The sequence below is a fragment of the Meleagris gallopavo genome, chromosome 2 (assembly GCF_905368555.1).
Source record: "Meleagris gallopavo chromosome 2, MGAL_WU_HG_1.1, whole genome shotgun sequence".
Classification (NCBI taxonomy): domain Eukaryota; kingdom Metazoa; phylum Chordata; class Aves; order Galliformes; family Phasianidae; genus Meleagris; species Meleagris gallopavo.
This window is the reverse complement of record NC_139405.1, coordinates 82,006,763-82,028,156: the sequence shown is the minus strand read 5'-3', so window position 1 is coordinate 82,028,156 and position 21,394 is coordinate 82,006,763. Positions and strand designations below refer to the sequence as shown.

The window sequence follows — 21,394 nt, the reverse complement described above, 5'->3', positions numbered from 1 at the left end:
GTGTGGTTGTTTAAGAAAATTCACTGATGAAACTTAGACATAGCCTGAATCATCCCTTACCTGCCACTATTTGTATACACACAAAATTTGAAATTAAGAGTTAGTACTTACCTGCCACAGGGGTTATTTTCTGCCATCTGTGTTTTAAGAAAGTATCTGAAGATGTGTTCCATAGAAAGATTAAGTACGAAACTTTTTTTTTTTTTTTTTTTAGTAATATAAGATTTTGAAACTTACCGGAACTGAAATTTGAGGATTATTTTTGAGTCTTCCAAGCACAGCGAAGCCATCAACACTGATTTTCCCCTTTGGTTTTATGTTTAGGGATTCTACTTTTATACAGTCAATAAAAAGTGTAACACTGTTTGTTTCCACACTTATCATAAGCTTGTGCCATTGGGAATCAAACAAGAAAGGCAAATGTAAAAATGATGCAGTCTGGAGACTTCCGTCCACTCCTTTATAAGAAAACTCAACACTTTTCATTGGACCGTTGAGATTCACTCCAACTTGTTCTTTTCCTGAAGAATCCTGAATCTGCCAAATAGTCCAGTATTTCTGAAGTGTGGCTCCAGTCATCCGAAAAGTAGTAAGAAAGGAATATTCATCAGGCAATCCATTGGAATATATTGCACTGTGTAAGATCAAAATACAGTAAATTTGTTGTGTATTTGTTCTGTAAAACTGCACACAGAATCAGTTCCTCAGTAGAGCCATACTGCAGACATTCTTTTATCTGTGCTTTCTACCTGAAGAAGACATATCCTTTGGAGGCATTAGCTTTGTAGGAACTATGTGGGTTCTTCTTCCTCTGTTGTAAATTGTTTATGATAACCCTTTCTACAAATAATGAACAGCAGACTGAACAGCAGACTAGTATTTTACCTTTAGAAAGTATATCCTACAATTATGATGCTTTTATTACACTTACAAAATCAATCAACTTAGTGTGACTTTTGCTTGACTGGGTAGATAGTGCAGAGTTTTAATTTTGAAGGCATAAGAATGTCTTTTTTAAAGGTATTTTCTTGTTCACCCTGACAGTATCCATTTTGTTAATCTATTATCTGTCACTACAGCAGAAACCACTCAACAAAACATTAACTGATAATCATACAGATATTAAGAACCTACGCTAACAAGACTACAAGTAGCAAAGAACAGATTTTCCTCGTATAAAATATTTCATTGTTTTGCCACTGCTATAACATCCAAGATTTGAAAGCACAAACACAGCTGTATTAATGTCTAAAATAATTATGTCATTTTTAGCTCAGATGTACCGGTGGATCCCATGCAATATTTTAAAAATAAGTCTTTTCAGTTTTTCTGTGTGGTGAAATTGTTGCATCCTAACTGAGTTGGTACTGACACATAATTTACCATGTCTCCACTCTTAAGAATGTCACATGGAAAAGTATGTATTTGACTAAATTTCACAGAGATGGAGACATGCAAATCTTTTTGTTACCAATATTCACTCAAAGAACTTCTCAGGTAAGTAGGCATTTTGAACAAAGAATTTCTGAGTAGCAGATCAATCCTATCTCAGGAAGAATTTAGCCATTAGTGAATCTCTATGGCTAAGGAAAAGAAAAAGAAAAGGAAAAAGAAAAAAAAAAAAGAAAAAGAAAAAGAAAAAGAAAGAAAGAAAGAAAGAAAAAATTTTAACCAGAATAAACTGGTTCTTATTCTGCATCCTGGATGACTGCCGACTTGTAAGCCGGCACAACAGAATCTCCGCTGTCTGAAGTACGAAGGTGCCCAAAGCTGTAGTGCCAACCTCTTCCAGCAGGCGACGGTACAGCCCTACCAAGATTTCTTCAGGTTAATAACCAGGAAAGCCTGGCAGCAGTAGCAATAACTTCATTTTAAGAATAATCTGCCCAGACTGCAAGCGTTTCTGCTCCTTCCATTTGAGTCTGAATTTTGTTATGTAATGCAGCTGCAGGCAAAGCTGTTGTACGAGGAATGGGAATGCTCTGATGGAAGATTATCTCCTTACACATAGAGATACTCAAAGGTGGGAGAGGGGGCTTTTTGCTGTTAACTTTGAATTGTCTGTGGTTTGCTGTGACTTGTTTCCTTGTTGACTACAAATGCAATAATCTGTCTCAGCTGGCTTTGTTCAATAGCATTTTATCTAACTTGTTGTATTCTCTCATTGTTTTGCTATGATTTTTTTTTCTTACCATCTTAAATGCAAATGTGAATGTGTGGACTTTTTACCTCTCCTCTTTTTCTGAGCACTTTATAGTGCTTACTGCTATCCACTGCTCTTCCTTTTGTTGGGCTTCTAGCTAGCTTACACATCATACTTGCATATTCTTCCTTGTCTGGAAATGCACTTCTTGTTTTTCTTCTGATGCACATTAAACTCCTGATACACTCAGCACATCTTTCACGGACCTCTGTGTCTTTCTTCTATAATATCTCCTAAGCAAACGTTTCAATCTCCTCTACTGCTAAAACCTTAGCACATCTGAATGATTTATCTCTTCATTTGCTGAATCCCCTTCTTGTTCTTGCACAACAGATGTTTTTGCTACTACTGTGTCGAAGGCATTATTTTTAAGTAATTTTTAACCACATGACTTTTTACTATCAAGTTTAGGGCTCTAGGGGATCTGATTCACCCAGCTCTACAGCTAAAGAAAGCATTACTAATCCCAGGTCCTCTGAGAAGAGTCTTTCATTCTTTCTCTGCACTGGTAAGTTTTACTGTCGTGGCAATACTGGTTAGAATAGCACATTCTCGGCCCACCATAACTATACTAGCAATAAATAAATAAATAAATAAATAAATAAATAAAAATTCAATTAAAAAAAAAACTAGTAAGTAAACACAGTTACTTTTTTATTATTATTTTAAATATGTATTAAAAGTAGTTTATGCCAGATTGGCAAAAAGATTCTATGCACCATATTTAGCTGTAGAATTAGTGCTTTACAAGCCATCACATGGGTCCTTCTTTCTAGAAGATTAAACTAGAAAAGAAATATATTTTTCAAATGTTAGACTAAGAAGAGAACATGTGTAAGATGTTACTGTGACATCAGTAAAAGAAAACTGAATTATAAGAACTGTATATACAACAGTAAAAAAATCAGTACACAAATATGAACAAATACTTATATTAAAAAAAATAATAACAACAAAACAGAAAAGCTGCTGGCATTAGACTAAAGACCAAATATCAGTAAGGTGACCCAGCCTAACCAAACGCAGCGTGACCCAACATCAGAAAGCTACTCTGCATGAGATTGTAACAGTGTAAGATTTATAATTCAGCAAGTAAAGCAGAGAAAAAAATTCTCATCTTAGCTATTCCAGTAATAATGAAGAGCAATTCCATTGGCTTCAGTCTTATCACTGTGCTTCAGTACAGTTTTTCTCAAAGCCTGTGATGTTTACATAGGCAAAACCTACTGAAGTCATCAGCTTAAAATGCTAAATATTTGGAAACCATGGCAAATTTATCATTATACTTAAATAAACAGTTGTTGAGAAGCTATTCCTCTGTCTAACTGTAAAGTCAAGTGTTGGATTCTGTAATCTTCTTGAACCGTGGAGAACTGCATAATAAAATAGGTAAATAATTCAAACATATATGTATGCTTTTCCACTGATTTATGGAATAGAATCAAGCAATTTTCAACACAGGAGCAAGTAGTTGAAAAGCTAATACACAAAAATACTCGAAGCACACAGGTTGAATTTAGTCCTGACCTATTTTTTAGCTACTTTGAATGGCCAGGGATATCATGTTTCCATTCATTTTTTCCCTTGTGTATTGAGAACTACTATTTAATGCTTTAAGTGTGAAATGAATGTATAAGTGTAAAATCAGATCAATATTTTATCAGATATTTGAGTACTTGCTTTTCTTTCTTTCTTTCTTTTTTAAATACAACTGTGATTTTATTTATTTATTTATTTATTTATTTATTTAGTTTTGCTTCGTTTTCTGGAAACATTTGTAAGGGAATTTCTGAACCACTGCTCTTTCCTTTTCCTTTTTTCTTTTTTCTTTTATTTTTCTCCCATGAGTACCTAGGAGTGTTTTACTAATCCCAACACTTGAGTGCTTATCAGCAATATTTCTTTAAGAATTCAAAGATGAGTCCAACTAGGCAATAGAAGTACTGAATAGTATTGCTGTCTTCAGAATTCATCAAGAGCAGCAGAGTATTTTTAAATGTTAACTACTGATTTGAATACTGCAAAATAACTGCTTGCTTTTTTAAGTAAATTTATTTCAGAGTTTATTAGGTGAGCTCCATTTCCCTGTAAGATAACATTCCTTTCTAGATAAAGTTTTCAGAAACATTAATACAAACAGCTAGAAATGGCTGCAGAAATCCCTCTGGCCAACTTCATGGTAATGCAGCATCAGATATACCCACAGCTATGGGATATTCAGTGTTTGCACATCCTGAAGCTTCCTAGAGTCACAGGTGACCTATCAAGAACTATCTGGCAAACATAAAATATAAAAATAAAATTAAAAAAAAAAAAAGAAAATCAGCTAAGCATTTTGCATTTTTAGAAGCAACTGTCTGAAGTTTGTCAAGTCACCTATTAAAGTGGTCCACAGTACATGACTATGCCAAATACAAACACTGTTCAAAAGAAATCTTACATTCTTACATTGCTCTACTTCTACTGAGAGGAAACTACAGGCAAAAACATGTCATGTCTAGACTCATAGGCTACCTTCCTACTACAAAATTCAGTGTGCCTGGAATTTTTTCTCTGATACTAAGTTCACCTGGCAATAAGAATTTTAAGCCTTCTTACTTCCGAAACACAGTGATCACATGCAAGGGCACTTATGGCCTGTGCTAATTTCCAAGCTGTGTCTAGGAGTCATTTAAAGAGTGCTAATTATTCTGGACCAAAATCATTCCAAAAGTTTGTATAATAATCTAACAGCATAGATGATAATGTGTAAATGCCATGCATTATTTTCATTAATTTATCTAGTCATGTGTTGACTTAGAGGCTTTATGTCATGTTACCTACAATGGGATTTCCATTTGTGAAGTCAGAGGATTAAGACTTCATCCAGTGCATTTCCTTCCATTAAAAATATATCGTGAGTATATTCCCTTATGTTAATATATGTATATTTTTAAGCTTGAAATTAAAATACAGTTATTATAGTTATTATCCCAAATTACAATATTAATTTTTTACTTACTATTTGGTGGACACCTACATCAAATACATAAATTACACTGAAAAACGATGAGTTTCCTGTATTCAATGAAAATGGGTATGAGTCACAGCATTCTCACAAGGTCTTATTATGCTGAGAACATTATGTTGATTCTTTAGCTGATTTTCCACTAGAAGCATCATAGGCCAATGGGAATTTATTTGGGTTACAAGAGAAACTTAAGTCAAGGCTGTGCAATCATTTCTACTCATTCTGGGATATACTTCTGGACCTCGGCAATGTACTAAGCAACAAAAAGACCAAGCTGAAACTTAGCAGCTTTTTAGGGAAACTTACGCAAAGAGTGAATAAATACACTGAGCCATACCCATCTGATTGAGTTCCCCTTCCCATATCATGGTAACGGTAACATTGGCTAGTCTGGATTAGTATAATTCCTTCCTGCTTCATGAGGCAGGAGACCTCACTGTCCATGACCGACGGGCAACTCTGTACTAATAGAAGTGTTCCTTGATGCAGGAGGGATCCCCGCAGCGGTGCGGGCGGCCCTCCAGACTTGGCCTGAGGGGCTTGCAGCTAGGAGGGGTTTCAGTACCACGGGCGCGGACAGCTCCAGGGCGAGCGATGGAGAGTCCTGAGGAAGCATAGCGGGAGTCCGGGACAGCGGCGCTGCCAGCCTCCGGCAAAGCCAGAACCAAGCTGTGCCACCAAGGCCGCTGAGTTCGTGTTCGAAGTGCCCCGAATAACTCAATAACTCCTACTTCTCAGGCGTTTAATCATCTTAAATTCATATCAGAAATAAAACAGCTAACGTGCCTTATAGATATAATTTAGATATAGATTATGTGAAGTTCTATTGTTTTTTTTAATTATTAGGACTGTACTATTAGCCTCAGTTAATTACTACTGACTTCCTGAGTCAACTACCAAGGGGCACACTGTGAAATAATACTGGAACAGAATACACAGATCAGGCTCAGTGGCAGAGAAGAAGCAAGCCAACACACTGTAGCACTGTCAGGACTCAAGCATTAACATATTCCCTAGATGTGACAAGAGGCTCAGCTCAAGTGCAGATTACTTTAATTTGATTCGGGGTAAAAGCTGAGGTATAACATTTGCTAGTGTTGCAGTTTAACCACACAGCTTTGACTGTTACAGAATACAAAGTCAATGTCTTGAGTGTGATAAATCCATTATACAACAGCACCATACCAAACCAACAAGCTCAGTGCCAGTAGTTAGCTTAGATGTCACAGCATATTAATACAGCTGGTATAGGCTTGATTAGTGATTACTTGTGTATGTCAAACATATCCCTAGAGCTATTTATAGCAATACATCACAGCTTTCTTAAAAATGAAAATCTTGATATCTCAGACTTCTGAGCTAAGAAACACCGGATGAGGGTCTGAGATCCTCCAGTTTTCAATGAAATTAAGATCTCATTACTCTCCATGGCTGGATTCTCACAAGTAACCTTGATTTGCCACTCTGAGGGAAAGTCCAGTGTAGCCAGCCCGTTAAACTGGAAATTAGATTAACCTAATGGCTAGGGAGGCAGAAGTCAGGGAGAACTCAGCAAAAGAAACCTGTCAGTGATAGCTGCAGAAATACTTCGCACTCCAATTATTCCTAGCTGAAACAGCACTCCAATTAAGGGCCTTGCCAGTTAATTGCTAATTAAAGGCATTCTTAATTACATAAAATGCTGGACCAGAATCCGGTCTTGTCTGAGTTTGGCAAAGACTTCTCTGTGCTGTTGTACTATCTATCTATTCCTTCTCTTGCTCCAAGTCTGGCTCATAAAGAACAAACACAATTTGATTCCTAAATCCCCATTACTAGATTTTTATTTTTTTATTTTATTTTTTTTTTTTTTTGGTGACATGCTAAGTAATGCTCATTATCCAGTAGATATTAAATGATTATAGATCAGTGAGAATGTACCAATTATATATAAAAAAAAAAACAGCAACAAAACAAACAGAAAGTTTCCTACCTTCTGCAATCCCTACATGATCAAAAAGATCTCTTTCAGTATTTTGAGAAAATTTTCCTTACTCTCCTCTTATTTTCTTTGCTTTGCCTCCCTAACTAAAACTTTTGGCTTCACTCCCTATATGTGATTTCACTCTTTCAGGAGAACTTCAGGAACTCTGAGCAATACCATTGATAGAGGAAAGTAGAAGTCTCTGAAATTGCTGTTATGGAATCAGCCTAGTCTGATAGCATCAGCAAAACATAACAAAATTAAAAAAAAAAAAAGTTTAACACATTTTTCCATTTCTAGAAACTTTGCAAATGAGATCATCCAGCTGTAGAGAGGATCTCTCCATTACAAAATAAAATTTTGAAATGCGTATCTTTTAAAGTCAAATAGCAAAAAGCATTACCTGGTTGGAATCCTGAAATCTACATTGGGTCCCAGTTTATAAGCCACTTGTAGAGCAGTGGAACCCACTACTCTCTGGACAATTCCTTGAGAAGCAGCTTTTTCTATCTGGAACTGAGAAATCAGGTCAAAGCCTGCAAGAAAAAGATATATGTATAAAATAATTTATATGTCTGATGTATAGCTTCTAATTTAATTGGAGCATTGAACAGTGACAGAGCTGAATATAACCTAAACACAGCAGTTTCTAAACAGCAGCTATTTCCTAAAAAGTCATATGCTTCTTGCCTGGTAAGTCATCTTGGCCAATCCTGATTGTTGGGCAGAGATCAGTTCTCTGACGAGCACCCAGAATGACTGGTAATCCTAAAAAAAGGGGATGAATTTGTCAGACACTGCTTGAGACCACCTTAAAAATGTAAGTGAAACAACTCTAAGAATATTAATTAAACAGAACTATAAATAATAACAGGTGTATATGTATACAACAATAAATTTAAAGTACATGCAGTAAAGTCAGAAGTTAAAGAAAGAAAGAAAAACCTGTTTCTAGATAGTTCCAAACTACAAATGAGAGCTTGACCCTGTTTTTTTTTTCAATCCTTTAGGTGATAATTTATAATGCTTCTTTTCTATCAGAGCTATGGAGGAATAGTTGTACCAGCATAAGGCTTGCAGTGTAAGAAGTTTCTGGTCTGGAACTTGTGGCGGTTTAAGCAAATGTTAAAAAAAAACATCAGTGCTTAAATCAATACTCTCCCCAGTCCCAAGGAAACTTAAACAAGGTTTTTGCCAACTGAAGAGTGTGTTAAGAAAAGAAATTGCTGGCACTTTTTCCATCCTCTCTGGTATTTCAGGCATTCCCACCTTCTCTTGGGCCATGTTTGATCAGAGAATAGTCATTCATGAAATATAGGGTGGGGGAAGAAGGATTTACTGACATTTTTTTATTGATCCAAGGAAGAAAGTAAAAGAAATTTTGTTAGAGGAAAGCAAATTTAAAAATCTAATTTGTCTGAATATTATCTGCTAGAAAGCTGTACAATGAATAAGAAGATTCATATGATTTCCCTAGCTTAAGGAAGAAGGAAGGGAAAATAAACATTTATTCAAATAACTTAAGAGTTCTGCACAAGTCCAGTATCAGGTCAATCTGGAAAATGTTAGTCTGGATGGGGAAGAATTCAAACTGGAAGGATATGCATTTCTAACCTACAGAGAGCCTCTTGTGTGCTACAAGAGTTCAACACTGAAATAAATGTGGATTTCCTTCTAAAAACACAAACTTAAAGAGAACATTCATGTTGACATGTTACACCTTAGAAATAGCCTCATTCTATATTATTTGATGGGACACATGGCTGACATCCAGCCATTTACATTTTATGCCCAGGAAATAAAGTGAAACCAATTTGTTGCCACATGTAGCAGAATAATATCTAACTAGAAGAACTGAAAGATGAGGAGAGATTTGTGTCATGTATCTATCACTTATATGCAGATTTTAATTCTTACCTTGAAAATACATCTAATTGCATACTTAAAATAATACACATTTTGTTGTTTTTTCCCTCTTTCTATACGTATATGTAGACTCCTACCTACATACATAGACACAGTTCTGTCTTTCTGTGTTAGATAGTTAGACAGGATTTTAATTTTGAAGAAGTTCCAAATAATTCTTTTGACAGTCAGAATTACAGAAAGATGAAACATGTCCTTACTTGATTGCTGCTGGATGGTAGCCGAGATGAGAGACCCCAGAAAACTACACATATACAAGAAAGCTGTAATTTTCCTGTAAACAGAAAGAGAACTCCAGTGTGAATATAGAGAATGTACAGTTTCTGACAGATTCTGCTGCTGACTTTCTCCTCAGTCATGCATACTAAGTGTATAAAATCACGAGTTAAGGATTTACCAGCAGACATTACAAGACAATTTATGAGAACGCTTTATCTTTGTCCTTATAAAAAAACATGTCTGCAAGACTCTTTCTTTATAATTTATTTCATACAGTGCAACATATATATACAAACAACAAAGAAGCCAAGTGGCAAGGACAGCTTCAACTGTTCTAATATCTTATTTACAGATTTCTCTAAATCCCACTTGTTCTCTTACCAGTTGCTTTTCATCTTCACTGCTGGTTTTCTTCACTTCTCACATGGGAATATTTGGAGTATATATTCACACTCTCTGGTTCCCTGTCATAAGTCCTGTTAACGAGAGTGTGAATGGGTGCAGAATGCTCCTGCTGCCCCATGCAGGACTCAGCAGGGAGGGAGGTGCAGTCTGCTGGGCTGGTTTTAATCTTGCAAAGGGAAGGAGGTGGGGGCTGGACAGACGTATGTATCCTGATGGGGTCTGAGGGAGGATCTCTGGAGCCAGCCGAATATAAGAAGCTAAGAGAGCAAAGAAAGGGCTGCTGCTTGTGCCAGCATCAGGGTAGAAAGATTAAGAAAATGTGAGCTAAGTGATGCCAGTCACCAAATGGCAGGGGCTGCTGTTCAGTGAGGCAGATAAAAGAATAACATGTACCAAGGGATTTTGAGGAAACTGGTGGCTTCCAGTTTCCAGTTTAACACCAGTGTGGTGTTAAAGCTAAAAACTTTCACAAGAAGAGAACGTCAGTCCTATAAAGAAGATATTTTCATTTCTTGTTGATTTATCCATCAGATGGTCTCAGGAGAAATCTGTAGCGTCCTAGTTGATTCTTCTGAATAAAATCAATTATTTAAAAGGATTTTTACTGCTTAAACTTGAACTTCTTCAAGGAATACACATAGACATTACTAAGAAAACTCCTATTATTCAGTTGTTGTTCACACACACATTATACCTTCCAAAGAGAAGGGTCTTGTTCAGAGAAATTCAGAGAACACATACTCAGTTTCTGAACAATTTATAATTTATTTTCATTTGCATTTCATTTGTGGAATTCTCATGGGTGAAACTTGTTTTGTGATTTAATAGCACCATGATCCAGTAAAAACTAATTAAACATATAATGTAAATGTAAACTGAATGTCACAGAGACAGTCCTTGTCTAACTAGCATTCCCATTTAGATGATACATATACATATGTGATGTATAGATTGCAATTTTGTCTTTTAATGAATTAGGCTAATGCTCTTTTTTATTTTTTTATTTTTTTCCAGAAAATCCTAGGGCACATGAAGTTGCTGTTTAGGTACACACTTAGGAAATCATTGTCTAAACAGTAACTATACTAAACCCTTGGAAGTAGATTAATTAAACAACACAGAATGGGATTTTCCAAAACACCTCTGTGGTTTAGCTAAGGTATGGTGACTTCGATCAAATATCACCTGAGGACAAGCCATGTAAGGTTTACATACCTGACTTCACATTCTTATATTCATATACCTGATTCCATATTCTTGTTCTTACCTGTAGCTTGTGTTGGTGAGTGTGCATTTGTACAGCTGTCTAGTAAGACTGTGGTTGGATTTCAGGGAAACAGCAAATACATCAGGTGGACTTAGCTTCTGCAGGTATAAAGCCTTGCTTTCTGCGATGAAAAAGCTTCTAGTAAGTTGGATGTTGTTAGATTTTCAGAAGTTTCAATCCAATACAAACCACAGAAACCAAATTTGGCTCAGAAGGAGTTGTTAAATGTGACGGAGAAAAAGGTTCCTTAGTTCAGGCTCAGACTGAGTGCAGTTTAGGATGGCTAAGTTAAGCCATCTCCTAGTGTTTCACTGTTTGTTTAGGCTCGAAAGAGCTCAGTGTCACTGGCCTGTACTTTCAAGAAGGATTTTTATGAGGGACTACGAAAGTTTGTTCTTCCTCTGAAAAGTATTTTAGGCATACATGCAGATACTGACAGCTCACAAATGGTCTTTGGGAATTGGAAGAACCAAATTCTGATCTGCTTTGTTATAGTGAGGCCTCTCCCCCAGTGAGCAGTCTCACAAGGGCGCAGTGGCTGCTGGCCCCACGCTTACCCCTACACCTCTGAACACAGCTGGAGGGAGGGGGCAGTGGGAAGGCTAGAGAGAAGTCACTTCTTATTTATCTCATGCTCCATGGAATGTTACTTCTGTACCACGTGGTCAGTTCTCTTTTCATTTGTGCTTTCATTCTTTCCATTTCACTCCAGTATCTTCAGGTCACATTGTCTATTCAGTTCATAATAAAATCTATTTTATACATTTCAGTCTTCATCATTCTTACATAGAGGCCACTGCTGCCTCTTCTCTTACTCTTTTTAGCAGACTCTGATATAAGCACATACTACTCATTTATCTCATGTGAGTTCATTGCTGAAGTGTGTTTGGCACTGATACCTGAAGATTAACTGTGTGTGGCTATGATTGATGGTGTTTTTGAAAGACTATTTCTTATTAATCACTCTAAGAGTTAAGACAACTTAGACCCGTGACTGATCTCATTGACATCAGGGGCAAAACCTGCACTGACTTAAGCGCCTTTTAGTTAAACCAACAACAAATAATTAAACCACCATCCACAAGAGCAGGGTAATTGAATGGACAGCTATACTGTAATCCTTGTCAGGCTCCAACACATCATTGCAATTTAACAAGTAATTTATTATCCAATAAATTCTTACCTTCATCATAAAAATGTACTTTTCTGTCCAAAATTTTATGAATTTTGGCATGGGAAGAAAAACAGCTTTTCTTTCCAAGATGACAGATTTCATTTTTCATAAAGACCAAACAATTTCTTTCCAGGAGAAGTTGCTTAGAGAAATCTGGAAGCATCTTGGGTCAAATTCTCATCTCCTTGGTACAAGTCATCTTTCCAACCTAACATCATTACTACATCACTGAAGCCAGTTTGTGAGCATCTAGGCTTTCCCAGCCCGGTCTCTAAAATTCATCAAATCCCTGTGGAGTCTTCATGGAGCACAAACAGAGATGGTGTAGACATCAGGCCAGGCAAACTTGCATGACCGCTCCATGTCCCCTTGCCACAGCAGTTCTTCCTATACTTAAGATTAACTGTTCCCAAACCTTTGGATGAAAGTCGAGATTAAGGTATCTTTTCTATTTTGATTTCTTTCTAGGTCAAAAGATTTGTACTTTGTCTCCAGGGGTGCCAGACAGCCATTATCCCCTAATGTTACAGCCAGTAATTCCAATTATCTTAAATATAGCAGAATTTATTTTCTAGAGGAATTGCAGAGAAAATAAAAAGTAAAGCAGACATCAAGCAGAAGCATGCTAATATTGCAATAAATATTGTTGTGTTTCAACAGAAATCATGGTTCTGAACTCACACAACATGCATCTTCATTGATGTACTAATCACACTGATTTTACTGATCCTCAACAACCGAAATAAGATCAGAAATAGACGTAGGATTTCATTAGTTAGCTTAGCATAAAATGTGAATAATTTTGAATCTGCAATAGCAAGTATTATTACTAAGAGCTGTTTTCCAAAACTCACATTTCTACCCAACTGGATGTGCATATATACAAGTACGCATATTATGTATGTATGTTGGATGTATTTTCAATCACTTTTAATAAGTTTCAACAATATTGTTTTACATTATTAGCTTTTCCTGTTACTGCAAATTACCTAGATATTATCCCACCACTGCAACATTTTAGGTGATAGAAGACAAGTTCCTTCATGTTTCTACAGAGCTGGAAAATAACAGTATGACTCTAAATATTTTCAGATTCTTTTCAGACAAACTTATGTTATCTGATAACAAGTTACAGATCTTAAAACTAGAACTTTTTTAGTTGTTCACATGGGAGAACCTAGTTCCATTAATATTTACCTCAAATTGCTGCAGCAAAAATTATTTATTTTATTGTCATTAAATTTTCTTTGAGATAAGCCATGTCCTTGCTAACAGCAGAAATAAAATTTAAATTGATTTACACAGTATCAGGTTTTCCCTCTCTTAAACAACCATAGGTGCAATAAAGTTCATAGAAAATATTTATTAAAGTAAATTAAGCATATGGTTATTTCATGCAGGGCATGAGAGGTTTTGACAGGGCAGGAAAATCGAGGAATACTCATTTCCACATACTCCTTGAATCATAGAATCATTAAGGTAGGAAAATACCACTAAGATCATCTAGTCCACGACTAAACCGTGTTCCTCAGTGCCATATCTACACATTTCTTGAAAACTTCCAGGGATAGTGACTCCATCACCTCCCTAGGCAGCCTGTTTCAATTCATCACCTCTCTTCCTGAGAAGAAATTTTTTCTAGTATCCAGTCTGAACCTCCCCAGATCAACTTGAGGCCACTAACTCTAGTCCTATCTCTAGTTACGCAGGAGAAGAGAATAATACCCACCTCCCTACAATCTCCTTCCAGGTCATTGTGAAGAGTCTTTCCTGAGGCTCCTCTATTCCAGAATAAAAAATCCCAGTTTCTTCAGCCCCTCCCCATAAGACTTGTGCTCCAGATCCCTCACAGCTTTTTTGCCCTTTTCTGGACACGCTCCAGGTCCTCAATGTTCTTCTTATTTTGAGGGACACAAAATTGAACACAGTACTCGAGGTACAACCTCACCAGTACTACATATAGAGGGATGATCACCTCTCTAGCTCTGCTAACTATAAAAAAGCAAATTCTATGGCACAAATTCTGATTTCTGTAACAGCTGGTGTAAAAAAATGCCAAATTTTACAGTATTGAAGACTGTGAGGTTTCTGTAGCAATTTTTTTGTCTAGAGTGGATGTTCCCAAAGTCCACGACCTTTCCCAAAAATATTTCAAGTTTTTTTCAGACTTAGAGCATCACTGCATAGGTTCACATTTCTTCTAGTATCATCTGGACAGTTCTGGGATAAGGACAGCTAGACAGAGAATTTGTTTCATACTACAGACTAAGTTGTAATATTAGGGCAGATTACAAACTGTGCCAAAATTTAACAGTTATTCCCTCTCCTATGAGAAACATAAAGCACATAACTATGACACACAATAACAAAATGTTATGAAATATAATTCCATCAGTCTGCGAGTATTTAATTATTTATAACAGGGCCTATATAACCTTTGTACTGATTTTGCAGTTCCACTTACCCATGGTTATTGGATGGGTTGCAAAAATATGTTCTGATCAGAATTTTATTCAGATGGAACTAACAGCAAAACTTGTCCTCATTATTCCTTTCAGTGAGTCCACCACTATGTCATGACTGACAGCGTCGTTCTGAGCAACATGCTGACAAAATAGCAGCTGTGGAGTAGAAACAAGGGGTAGAATTAACACTCATTTTCAAACCAGAGGGAGGTTTATTGGTCAGATCCCATAGAGATAGGTACAAAGGCCTTCACTGTTCAACATATTCTTACCTAATATGGAAAAACTGTAACACCTGCAGAAATTAGGAAGTTATCAGAAAAATAAAGATGAAATCTAAGGCTGTGAAGTTCTGGGTAAGTATCAAAATATTCTGCAAGTGTTTGATAAAATATCAGATTATAATCCCTGTAAATTAGCAGGAAATAATCATATATATATATATTATTTAAAAAAAAAAAGAAAAAGAGTCTTTAATTCATGGTAGCTTCTTTTAGAAAGATAGGTCAGCTTAGCTGTAGGCAAAAATGCAAACTGAATATTAGGAGCAATTAGGAAAATAAAAGTGAAAAAGGCAGAAAATTTCATACTGCTGCTATATAAACCATGGTCAGCAAAAATGATCAAAGGTTTGAGCTGCTTTCAATATGAATAAGAATTTCATCCTGGTAGAGGCTCTAGCTAGGGTCTTATCAATGAAATACCTTAAGGGAAGGCGCATAGAAGGCGGAGCCAGCCTCTGCTTGATGTGCCCAGTGCTAGGACAAGAGGCATTGTGTATAAACTAGAATTCAGGAAGTTCCCTCTGAACTATAGGAAGCATTTCTGTGCTGTGCAGTTGATGGAGCACAGGTGCAGGCTGTCCATGGGCTGTGGAATCTCATCCTTGGAGATCTTCAAAAGCCACCTGGACATGGTCCTGGGCCCCTTGCTCTGGGTGTCCCTGCTGGAGCTGGAGTCACACCAGATGGACCCAGAGGTTACTTCTAAACCCAACCATTCTGAGATGCTGTGAGTCCTATCTCTCTCTCATTCTGTAATTCTTTAAATAGATGAGGGCCCTTCAACTTTGATTAAAAAAGGAGAGAGATAATAAATGCATAATAAATTCTGAACTTCATGAAAAAAGCAAATAGAGAACAGGTGTTGAAAGACTAAGGTTAAGGTTACCAACTGAATCCAGGAGATTCAAAACAATCGGCTGTATTTCTCCATACAGTATATAGGTGGTAGTCATTGTGAATGCTAAAAGGTAGTAAGTTATCAAGAAGAGACATGACAGAATGGAGGAAAAATCCACTAGGGACCACCTCCAATTCACAAAGGCACTGGACTAAAAGTTATGGCAGGCTGGAAAGCACTTTGGAGAAGAGTTACAATTTACTCATTCTAAGCATACTTTTCTAGGCATCTACTATTAATACCTATACCAAAGGAAGTATACAGTGTCAGATGGACTTTTGGTTTGAGCTGATACAGGTGATCTTATATTTTAATACTTAAAATACTCTGCAATATTGAAAATTCACAAAGGAAAATATCTCCTTGTACTATCAGAACAAGTTTCAGAAGACTCAGATCAAGCAGTACTAATGAAAACCAAACTAGCCATGATCTAAGAAGGAAGGGAGTCTCCTTCATCTGTTTCTAAATTTCTCCAAGATGCAGGATGCTGGGATGGAAGCTTTGTTCTTCTAAATGTAGAGAAATCTCAGAGATCACATACCGGACTGTACATTCAAAAAGAATCCAAGGAGCATAGAAAGCATAGAAAATTTAGACTGGGGAGGACATGCGAAGGTCACTTGTTCCAACTTCTGCTCAAAGCAGTATCTCTTTCAAAGTCAGAGTAGTTGCTCAGGGCCTTGCTGAATGAGATCTGCGTGTTTCCGAGGTCAGAGGCTTCAGAACTGCTTAGAGCAACTGCACATGGTCTTACCCACTATCATGGTGACAATTTCTGCTCATTCAAACAGAATTTCCACTGCTGTAGCTTATGAACATCTCAGTACCTGTGCTAGAACTCAGTTTTTAGGCCTCATTCTCCCCTATCTCGTTCTTGAGAAAAAACATGAGAAGGGCCTGCACTATCAGAAGCAAGTGACTTAGTAGTTAGTTTCTGTCCAGTTTGCATAGCTGTAAGTAGATATTTGTGCTGCAAGAATCAAGTACTCAGGGAGATAAAGAGGAATGTATGGCGAGATAGAATTCAGAAATGAAAAAATATCTCCCAGTGATATCTGGAATATTTCTTCTGGAAAACTTGTGGACTTCTGGAAAATGTGAACTATGAGAACTGTTTTTAGGAAACAAAACCACAAAAATAGAGGGTGAACAGGATACTGTTTATCATCTTGATTTATTTTTTTAATGGTAAATGTTTTACTGTAGCTCATTTAAGAAGGAATGGAATGTGCCTATAAATAAATTTACGCTGATTATCTAGCAGCGTCAGCTTCTGTCTCTCATGCTTTTGATGCAACGCTCTGAAGTGTATCTCATCAGACATGATTAGAAATTTCCTGTTGTCATTTGCAAATTAGTCACTCCTGTAAATGTCACAGAACTTGTTTTGCTGCCTTCTCATTTATTTTTGTATATCCTATAGTTTGGTTGCCCAAGAACCCTGTTGTTACTACCATATTTTTTTTTCTTTTTTTTAATCCCACCAGTGAACTTCACATAAAATGAACTGCTGCATTATCCAATCCATTTTTCTGGATCTCTTTTGGTTAACTTTTGTATGTTGTGCTAAATAATGTATTTTTTTTAATAGCAACTGTAGTAATTCATCTGAAGATAAATCATAGAACAGTAGAATCACGGACTGGTTTGTGTTGGAAGGAACCTTTAAGATTATCTAGTTCCAACCCTCTGCTATACGCAGGGACACTTTCCTCTAGACTGGGTTGCTCAAAGCTTCATCCAGCCTGGCCTTGAAAGCTTCTAGGGAGGGATCATCCACAACCTCTCTGGGCAACCTGTTCTACCACCGTCACAGTAAAGATTTTCTTCCTAATATCTAGCCTAAACCTATCTTTTTCCAATTTAAAGCCATTCCTCTCATCCTGTCACTACCTGCCCTTATAAAAATGTCCCTTTCCAGCTTTCCTGTAGACCCCCTTCAGGTACTGGAAGGCCACTATAAAGTCTCCCCAGAGCCTTCTCTCTGAAGAGCTCCAACTCTCACAGGCTGTTTCTGTAGGAGAGGTGGTCCAGCCCTTTGATCATCTTCATGGCCCTCCTCTGGACCTGTTCCAATAGCCCAATGTGCTTCTTGTGTTGGGAGTCTCAGAACTATTTTATTTACCCCCTTGCTTAGTGCTATAATGGTACCTATACTCATTCCTAAAACTAAGCACTTTACAGTTAATTCCCAAAACTTGTGTCTTTATAAATTATGTCTTTATAAATCCATGATATTTATAAATGCAGACAACTATACCTTTTTGAGATAAAAATTTTTTGTAAAGCCAATCACAATAAAAAAAAATAATTTCCAATAACAGACATTTAGGAAGGTGATAATGAAAATTTGCCTGATATTGCAGCTGGCAAATCAAGAGCCAAATGATTCACAATGAAATTTAACTAGGAATGTCCCTTTTACATAGAGTTCTCATCCCTGTCAATGGGAGCTATGCAAAAAAATTGGGAACTAAGTAATCTAACTACAATGCTCTGAATGTCACATTTCTTCGCAGTATATGTAATCTAACCCAAGTTATGCAGACTGCAGCCACTCTGTAGCCAGCCAGCTACTGAAAAGATTTACAGCATAATTTAAATAGTTCAGAGTGCCAGACACGTGTTCAAGGGCAGACAGAAGTATGGAGGATTAACAGTGGGAAAGGACTTCTGCCACTTCCAGGTCATTTCTCTGAGTCACACCTTATGCAAAGCTGAACAAAAGTTGTTGCTATCCAGTGTCTGCTAGTCCATGCAAAATGATTTGATCACGGGGCTGCCCTTGGCAGGCAAGCATCCAACCACAAAATCACTATCCCTTCTGGAAGGTTGTAGGAAAACCTAAGATTAATCAAGCATGAAAAACAAACTACAGTGTCTCTCCTAACAAAGTTCTTCCCAGGGTGAAGATGGTGGGGAAGGGTGAGGAGGCAGCTGCTTCCCCAGCACTAGTGATTTTGAGGAAAATCAGAGGACTGATAGTAATGTTTGAGTGCTACTCTTAAGAATATTTAGATTTAAGAATTTGTAGGACCATTTTAATAATGAGTTCTCTAGAGCCAAATCTTACAAAGCTCACATGCTTGACCTAATAGCACAAATATCTTGTTCATGTTGGTGCTTAATGAATTTATCAGAAATATAGCTGAGTTTCATATAATAGTTTTGGTTTGCAGGGATTTCTGAAGATCATCAGATCCAACCCATTGCTCAGAGGGAGACCAGCCTGCAGATTGGAACGTGTTGCTCAAAACCCAGCAAGGTATTATTATCTCCAAAGGACGGAGATCCCTTAGCCTCTCTGGACAACTGGTTCCACTATTTGATTATTTTCTTCCACAGATACTTTGTAAAAATGCATATATGTTTATCTACAGTATTCATGCTAATCTAGGTAGTATTCCCAGACCAAAAGAATTCCAGTGTTATGAATACAAGAGAACATTTTCTAAATGTGCTGTCACTCAGGCTATCTCCTAGGACATTTCTCAGGGAACTTCATATTCTTTGATGTAATTGGGAAGAGTACTCTAGGGCATCGAATATAATTTTCAAGGTAGTGCTGTACAAATTTGATGCAGTGTCTCCAGTTCTGTGAAATTTCAATTCTTTTCTTACAGAAACTTTCCTATTTTCAGGCTCTGTCTTTAAAGCTTCTTCAGTAATCCAGTTAATGCCACATATGGGAAACTTTTTTTAAGGTTAAGTTCAAATCTACATTCGAAAAACATTTCCTGGCATAATAATGACAGAATGTGGGATTTCTCGTGACATTTTTATACTGGAGAAGTCTTCATATACATACAGTTATGTCAGATAAGTGAGATTCATCTGCACAGTGTATTTCACTTGCAGAGCTGGTATAACCCATTCCAGGAAATGCAGAGCTTCATTTGAAGGAAACGATCTAAACTCGCTAATCTTTCTCCAAGCTTAACTGAGCACAATTATAATGTCTGTGGCAAAGTGGTTATTGAAGTAACTTTTCTGTCCGATAGGTGGAGTTTTGCAATCACCAATGCTCAGATTTTCCTGCTATACTGTTCATTCATTATAGATTAAATGATATCTAACCACGTATTAGTACTATTTAATATTGATAATGCAAGATGTATGTATGCATAGATGAATGTATTATTGGCCCTTTCTATCTTTATGTAGTATGCAGGTTGTTAAGACACTCAATGTCAGTAGAGCTATTTCTGTTTTTAGTTACACTGGTGAGATATTCAAGAAGATTTTTAAACTTTTGCTTTCAAGCACTCTAGCATTATCATCTAGACAGACACCTTTTTTAAAAAGAACTGTACTGTAAAAATATTAAACCACTTTGTTCTATCAAATATTAATTAGGTTTATGTTCCTGAGTTACAGTGCTTGTTATTCATCTATTGTAAATGGTCCCTCAGAATGTTCTGCACTCTCTGCCCCTTTGACTGGGAGAATTAGTAAGACGTGTCAAAACTTTGTAACTATACAGAGATATTTCAGGAACTTCCACATTGTGGTCTTATATTTTTAATAAGCCAAGAACTTATTTGTGTTTTTGCTTTACACTTTGCATTCTACTGAGTTTTCATTCACTTTGCCAAAGAATCTTCCTCTTACTATAACTGTAAAACTACCTAAAACCTAATGCAACTGTAATAACGAGGTGACTGATCATAAACTGAACAGACTGACTGCCGCTCCCAGCCTTATCAGAAACTAGATCCATTCCTTTGGGGTTTAGTTCCCAAGCCTCATGTTTAAGTCATGTTTCTTTATTGTGTGCTCTCCATATGACCTAATGAATCTTGCATCACCCTTCATGCACTGTAGCCAGGAGCACACCTAGAGCAACAAGAGTCTCAGTCAGTCTCAGCACAAATAGAAACGGAAGCTTGATCACATGGCAGCTGAACACATGTGCTGGTTGATACAAATACACACAAACTAGGTGTGGCAGTACTATTATCAGTAACCATCCTGATTATTGATTTGAAAAGGTTGTGCCCTGATTATTCTTTTAAAGATAAGGTATAAATATCTAATCTCTGGGGTGGACTCCATGTTATGAATCACAGAGGCAGGGAGGCAAATTCCTGAAGCCTTGAGTCAGGTTCTTTGGCTCTAGATGAGGATTTTAAATGTACTCCTGTGTTACCACTCCCTATTGGTTCTCCATGTAGAACGTGATATTTTGGAGTGTAGGCATTAAGGTATGCAAGCCTCTCCTTCTGCCCTAGGATGAGCAGATGACTAATTCTGAAACATGAATTCTGTTCCAGGAGTAAGGTCCTAAAAGTAAAATGTTAACTTTGTATACATTTAGAAGTTTTGTTTAGTTCATATTACTTTTTTAAGTTTTCTGGACATTTCAGTCATTACATAATTTTTTTGCATTTACTCTGGAATTTGCCCGTGATATTTATTTCCTTTACATTTTGTACAAATACATTAAAGTAGTGTGGAAAAAAGAAAAATCTCTGAAGTGGGCTTGATGGAAAACATCAATTAGGTGAGGTAGAGTATCTAGAACTTCTCTATAATGTTTGTTGAATTCATCCTAAACGTTTATTCAATCATCTACTA

The 21,394-nt window shown here is 36.8% G+C and overlaps 1 protein-coding gene across 1 annotated transcript in view; it reads right to left on the bottom strand.

The window, feature by feature from the left end:
• COL9A1 (collagen type IX alpha 1 chain) overlaps window positions 1–9,825 on the bottom strand; it is a 67,246-nt gene extending 57,421 nt beyond the window's left edge. The window contains exons 1-5 of the mRNA XM_010707760.4: window positions 9,703–9,825; window positions 9,303–9,376; window positions 7,867–7,944; window positions 7,580–7,712; window positions 238–634 (exon numbers count right to left, since the gene is read on the bottom strand). Coding sequence (XP_010706062.2) covers window positions 238–634; window positions 7,580–7,712; window positions 7,867–7,944; window positions 9,303–9,376; window positions 9,703–9,716 — 696 coding nt within the window. The 5' untranslated portion in view covers window positions 9,717–9,825. The remainder of the gene's footprint in view (window positions 1–237; window positions 635–7,579; window positions 7,713–7,866; window positions 7,945–9,302; window positions 9,377–9,702) is intronic.
• Between the last annotated feature and the right edge of the window lie 11,569 nt (window positions 9,826–21,394).